This window comes from Leptonotus elevatus, chromosome 9, assembly GCF_054856555.1.
Source record: "Leptonotus elevatus isolate MCC_2025b chromosome 9, RoL_Lele_1.0, whole genome shotgun sequence".
Lineage (NCBI taxonomy): Eukaryota > Metazoa > Chordata > Actinopteri > Syngnathiformes > Syngnathidae > Leptonotus > Leptonotus elevatus.
Window position 1 is genome coordinate 24,643,241 of NC_141247.1, and position 7,226 is coordinate 24,650,466.

The 7,226-nt window shown below is 42.5% G+C and overlaps 1 protein-coding gene across 7 annotated transcripts in view; it reads right to left on the minus strand.

Annotated features, from left to right (window-relative positions):
• The window catches only part of atp11c (ATPase phospholipid transporting 11C (ATP11C blood group)), a 44,442-nt gene extending 38,884 nt beyond the window's left edge, over nt 1-5,558 (minus strand). For all 7 annotated transcript variants that reach the window (XR_015095936.1, XR_015095935.1, XM_086084505.1 and 4 more), the window contains exon 1: nt 4,961-5,558. Coding sequence is in view for 5 of the 7 variants with exons in the window: in XM_086084505.1 (XP_085940631.1) it covers nt 4,961-4,987 (27 nt within the window). In the remaining 2 variants the exon portion in view is untranslated. The remainder of the gene's footprint in view (nt 1-4,960) is intronic.
• Nucleotides 5,559-7,226: the final 1,668 nt, after the last annotated feature.

The window sequence follows — 7,226 nt, forward strand, 5'->3', positions numbered from 1 at the left end:
AAACATGTTTTAATTTCCATCCTTTTATTCAAAAACTGTTTTTTTCATATTGACAGCAAAGAAAATGCGCTAAACAGATTTTTTTTCTCTGTCGTGGATTAAATTCAGGGTTCGGGGAAGGCTGCTTTGTAACAAAACCCAATTGGTCCCAAGAGTAATACAGGACAAAAATCACCTCATTATGCAAATGTAGTTTGCAACTTTGCATGTCAACACTTGTCATGCATAATAAGTTGCGTGTGCAACTTTGGGTTGATAACACATTTCACGGCGCTGTAGTGAGGAAGGACAGGAACAAATGAAGACTAAGTGCGTCTGCTTCCTCCACTTGCTGACAAATGAGGAGATGCGAAAAGTGGAATTATCTGACACTTTTGATAAACTGGTTTTATTGGATTCTGTACGCGAGGCATTCAATTATCATTGTCGTGGACCGTCATGGTGCATTCACGCGGGATCGGTTTCCAAGCATTTGATTCATCATCCGCAGAGAAGCAGTGCAAGGCCTTCTGGGTACGAGTGTCACAAGCATTTGGGGAAAACTTGACATTGATGAGCTATTAATTGACGAGCTTGTTTTTAAAAGTACTCAGTCAGTTCACTAACATTTCATAGTTGCATATGATGCCACTTACCATTGCCGGGCCACGTTAGACATTTGGGAGCAGGGTTATTGGATACTTTTAGAATCGATTATTGTAACGATCACATAGATTGTTCGAGTAATCGTATAAAAAGGGGGGAAGAGAGACTACAATATGTTCTAACTAGCGGCGGTAGGCTACATTAAATTATCTATTGATGTTTGTGACTGTGTCCGGGAGCTCGACTGCACTTTATCTTATTTTTTTGAAATATAAAATGGTCCTAAACTTCGGCCATTCTCTGTCTTTTATGCACTCTGTTGCAGCCCGAATAATTCATTTTACACTTGATAGCTGTTAAAAGCTACAGAAAACCAGCGATGATTACATCACTTCTTGGTGATTCAAATAGTTTGTGGTCGAAAGAGTAACATCAGAAATGGGAAGTTCAGCAATACTAATGCTGCAAAAAACATGCAATATTCCCTTTCAATTGAACTTTTTTGATCAAGTCAGACTCTTCCAGCTCTTGAAAATGTTTCAAAAACAGATCACGGTTTTGTTGCAAATGCGGATCGCTTCCTAAAAGTGTTTTGAACCTGGAAAAGATTCACTTCCATCATCGTGATTTTTGATTAAAAAATACAAGCTCCTGAAACAGATTGCGTTTGACCTTGGATGATCCACGGTCTTGTGTTTTGGCGTGTTCTCCGTGGAGCGGTGACGGGTTTCCTGCAATGAAATACTATCGCCTTTCCGCCAGGCTCCTCCTCTCAGTGAACACAGTGCTGCCTTCAAGGGCTTGAACCAACATCAAAGGCGACTGTGGGATTTTGCATTCCTGTCAGAGCATTACAACCTCTGGAGCCCCCGCCCCCGCCCCCGCCCCCGCCCCCGCCCCCACACAACTGCCTGGCAAAGAAGAAAAAAAATCCAGTCCTGACTCCTGCTCATTCTCGAAGACATCCTAAATGCTTCTCAAAAAAATAAAAACACCTTTGGTGGCTAAGAGAATCAAGAAGTGAAAGTCAAGTGAAGAGAGACAGCGTTTGGTAGAAGCACTTATGCCCCCCCCCCCCCCCCCCCCGCACCCACCTCCCCACCCCCTCCGCGCGCCCTTTTTCCTTCCCGTGGGTAAGCACCGGCTGGTGTGATTTAGGAGCCTGAAATAACGGCGGCGTGTGCATCCATGTCTGAGGTCTCGGCACCAAATATTATTTACAGCTGACGGTGAGGGGAAAGTACAGCAGCAATCGTCTCCCGCTTGCTGACCTGGCAAGACTCAAAAGAGCGCCCGGGCGCAGGGTCACACACAATCATTATTCTATCACCTATCCTCGCTCACAGACGCCGTACCATTCGGCCCGCTGGTGTCAACAGGTTACTGGTGCGGCAGAGGATGATAACGAGGGAGCTTAGCTCACAATTGAGCCCACTCGTCCCCGATTACAAGCAGGGGAAAGGCAACGTTCGCCACGTCAGGAACGTGGTGGTTCCAATTAAAGACGCAACAATATCACAAAAATCAATAAAACAATACCGCGGCATTAAAGTTGCCACGATATTGTCGTCGTCATATCAGGATATTAAAAGCAGCACATCTGTTAAAAAGACGAGGTGGTGTTCAATTTGGGCATCCATAGCACCCTCTAGTGGTTAGTTTATTAGTGCAGCTTGATTTTAGTTAGGCATGTTTTGGCCACCGCAGCGGTTATCACTGTCATAAATCAGTCACACCAGTAATTATTTCTCAACAGCTCCGTCAACTTTTTGCCCAGTTCAGCCAAACACAGCATTGTGAACAACAGACCATAATACTTAGCCAATTGGAGCACGTGACAATGACATGCGCCATGACATGACATGGCCAAGCCTATTTCTTTGTCCCTGCTGTTATTCTATACAAAAAAAAACACATTATCGTGCTCCCATCTCCCAATATTTATTTATAGCTTCTTCTTTTTTTTACATCGTTCCATCCCTAGTGCCAATATGTCAGAGAGGTTGCATGCTGCAACGCCACAAACCAGCGTTAACTGACAAGATTTTGAAACGGGTGCAATGTGTTCAAGTCAGGCAGTCAAGCGACAACGACTCCTAGATAAAGTGCTTAGGGGTCGATGGTTCACAAAAACATTTAGTGGATATCACAAGTGTATACAACAGAACCTTTCGGGTTGCGTACAATCCATTCCCCAAATCCTACTTGACCTTCAACTTCCTCAGATTTGAAACAATTTGTGATTCTAAATTGAAATCACTCATTACAGGGTCATCAAACTGTCACCTTACATGAACTCTTCATTGTCACATTTGAACATTCTCAATGGTCAAAAAAAGTGCAAGAACACATCAAGACGTAGAAAAACACAACTTCTTAGCTTTCATGGCAAAGTCAAGTCACGTCCCAGATGCTCTTCTTCTACTGATTAGCAAAGAACAGAAAAATGTGGAAAGGAACTTTTCATTTCTAGTGAAAGAAGAGAGTCCATTACTTTGTTTGGTGTGTTGGGCGCTCATAATGTCAATATTCTGTGGGTCTTGAAAGATCAGTCAAACTGCTCCAAACTTTGAAAATGACTGGCTGTGAATGAGTTCATATAAAACATGACAACAATAAAACAATATACTTGCCTTCAACGGCTTCCGTGTGACATCAATTACAACTCTGAAGTTTTATGCGCATTTAAGGCATATTGTTCCTGATCATTTTAGTCCAAATGCAAATTGTGCAACCTTGGCAAGAGCTTCATCGCTCGAGGTGACACAAAAGATTAGTTATCTTACCTTAACTTTTTTTTTTTTTTGTTACTAGCAGACTAGGTACCAATTGTGTTGTTTTGTCTGTAGAACAGCTCAAAAGTAATCAACATTTTCTTAGTGCCCGTTTCTGCATATACAACAACGGACAGTGTGACTTAATTTCTACTAATGTGCGTGCAACAGACTTGGCTGATTAATATGGTTCCCGATTTTCCTTAAGTTATTATAAAATCACATATTTGATTGTGAGACCGCCATGAGAAAAGCGGTCTTCTTAAGACTTCAAAAGGTAGGCTGCAAAAAGCTAATAGGATTGTCAGAGACGTATTAATTGAACAATATGCCGATTGTGGTTGTGCTGCATTACTGAGGGCTGTTTGTAATGCATTTAGTTGGACCACAACACAAATTAGAAACAGCACACCATGCAAATGCAATACAGAGATGTATGTTCTTAGTTGTATTACTGCATGTTGGCAAGACAACTGAAGGAGTCATACTTTACTATATTTACAAGCCGTACAATTTTTATGAGGTCTGATATTCTTTAAATGTGCAACTTTGATTTAATACATTCACAATCACATTTTTCCTACAGCGCTGAATTTCACTTTAATACTTTGGGATGCTCGTGGAGCTGAATTTTTTATTTTATTTAGTTTTGCCCCAAAGATGCGCTGCTACCAGCATTATCAGCCGAACCCTCAGAGAACATAGACTGCCATCAAGAAATTGGAGTATTTGTTTTAAATAAAATAAGTGTACAGACAACAAAGTGGGATTCAACCTCACGTTTTCTGGGTGACTCACCATTCTGCCACAAGCAAGGACACATTAACTAGCGCATTATTTGCACTTCTAGTTCTCACGCAATTCACGGCAAAAGAGCGACAGGTGGCGAGTTGCCGGTGACGGCAAAATGTACACTTTCGTCTAAATCTATTTCCTGAGTAGCACGTTCTTTAAGTCATTTCAGTTAGCTACTTTTAAATGTCTTAACATTTTTTTTGTAAATGCTTTTAAATGTATTTTTAATTATGTGGAGAACACCGGGTTAACTTGTGTATGAAATGAATGAATGAAGAATAAATAAATGTGCCTTTTGGGAGTTCCAAATGACACACCTCTGTTATAGATAGGGGAAAAAAACCTGAAATGTGCATTTTGGAATGTAGCAAAATCACAGAAAAGCCAGCAGATGAGTCAAAAGTGCTTTTCTATATTTGTGCAGCATGTACCAACTTATATGATAACTTCAGTAGATGTTGGCGAGACAGCTGAAGGAATTCCTGCGCGTGTGCGTGTGCGTGTGTGTGTGTGTGTGGGGGGGGGGGGGGGGCAGCAAGTTGCAGTGTGTCGTCACTGTCGTCTGACTGACTGACTCTCGTGAACTTGCCTAGCAGTTAGCCAGCCGCCACCGGGGCTCAATTACGGCCGAGTGAGCCCAACAGCTGTGAGCAAACAAATTATTCCGAGCACTTCAAGCTAGCTTGGGTCCAAACCAAAGCGGGCGGTGTCATGAGATAACCCCCGTGCGTGGGCGTGCGTGCGTGCGTGCGTGCGTGCGTGCGTGCGTGTCAAGACACTCACACACTCAACACTTGAATACATACCAGTCGGTTGAGGCTTCTTCGTAGCATCTTGGATCTCCACAACTCTCCCGCACCGAAGAGACTTCCCCCCACGGCGGCTTCGGTTCCACAGTTCCCCCCCGCCCGTCGCCCTTCCGCGGAGCAACTTTACATGTAAAATGTTAGTGACGCTAGCTCCTCCTCGGCTATCTATCTTCTACTCTACGGACGTTAGTTGGAAAAGCCGCGGCGGCGACGCTACATCCTCTCCGTTCGCCTCGTAGTCGTGCACTCCGCCGCCTCGTCACCATTCGCATCCTCGGCCGCCCAAGAGGCTCGGCGTCGCGGTTCGGCCGTCGCGCTTCTTCCCTTCGAGGCTCCGGGCTGGAGCCGACGCGGACATCTCGCTGGCTGTTTTCGGGCGCCCTGTTGCTGCCGCGAGGAACCGGGCAAGGCTCGCCTCTTTGCCTGGCTCACAGTGATAACGTAAACTGCCGCTTAAATGGCTCGACTTGTGATTACCGGCGACGCGTGCCGGTGGCGTCACCTCCCTGGCGGACGAGTCTCGGCGAGTGAGTGGTGTGGCGTCTTCTTCCAGTAAAAGGATAGCTCGCCCCTCCCGACTGAAGGTGCGGCAACTTTGGCCCCCGGTGCACTCTGGGTAATGTGGTCTTGAGGACTACAAGAGTCGCTTTCGCAAATCCCTTCCTTCAAGTGCTTGTGCTTGTTGTTGTTTTTTTGTTTTTTTTTTGGTGAACTCACACACATATCAAGCGAACTGACGCCAACCTGCACCGAAGGCAAGTGACGGTAACCACTCCGTCACCCAATTTACTTGTGCATGTGTGTTTTCATCGTTAAGTGTGACGTCAGGTGGTAGCTGTGTGAAAACGACAAGTTTACGTAACGCGTCGTTATGTGACGTCACTATCCTCAAACCTTTTATAGCTTTACGTCCAAGAACGACGCGACGAGTATGCAGTTCCCTAGAAAATATCAAAATTGGGCTTCCTTTCATGCATGTCAATTATTACACACCATCGTTCAAAAGTTTAGGGTCACTTAGAAATGAAATGTCTTCCGGTTTTATCTGCTGCTTATACTTAATAAATTATTTAAAAAAAAAAAAAAATCAAATGCCACTCTATCCTTCAACAATACGGTGTATCGTATTTTCATTCGTTTATGTTTGTAACAATCTGCCGCAGATATTGCCGTACTACCATAATTTCCCCACTGGCGGGGGTCATGGAAGGATTTTAATTCTACGTTTTACAAAACTAAGACAGAGACAAATAATATAAAAACTTGTCTTATAAACTGTACTATATATATATATATATATATATATATATATATATATATATATATATATATATATATATATATATATATATATATATATATATATATATATATATATATATATATATATATATATATATATATGTGAGAGGGTAAGTACAAAAAATAACGTGTGCGCCCCCCCCCTTTTTTTCTTTTCTTTTTCTTTTTATATCTTGAGTCCGGAATTCCGTTTGATGCCCTTGACAAGACGCCTCCTTGCTCCACAAGAAAAACCAACAGCTATGCTAATTTCTTTTTTTCTTTCTTCCGTCCTTTGCCGCCATCGTGTGGCATCTATAGACAGTTACAAATGTTTTTAGAGGGTGGGTTACAATTCCTCGCAGACTTTTGCAAATCAAGGCAGGGATCAATCCCTTGCAGGTGCAAAACCAGAGTTCACTCTTCATCCAGTTCATCTCAAATTCGTTTTATGATTACTGATGCAAAAGTTAAGCATACTAATACAAAATGTGAAACATGGAAGAGGCTTAAATCACGCAGATGCCAACATGAGAAAGAAATGCTGGGCACTCCCAACAGATTGGTTGCGGTCTTAAATGTTGGACTCTGCTACCACCTAGTGTCCCTATTGAAGAAACACTGATTTGTAGCTGATTATAAGAATAATTCAATCGAAATAAAGCCCGTGGGAGACAGTATATGTACATATTTTTCAAACATGAATAGCCTACATAAAGTCTTACTAATATACATAATTTGGTGTGAGGCAATTAAGTGCTAACAAAAACACTCTATACGCACTATAAAAATCTTATTGATATTGTTAATCTAATCACTGAGTCCATCACATGCAAACTCTATTCTTATTATTCTCGTCTTGTCTAGAATTAGTTATGTCATAATTACAGTGAATAAAGAGAAAACCACTTCTAGGCCTTAAATATAATATTAATGACAAACTCAAACTACACCGGTAACTGCGTGCTTTTATGCCGCGTGA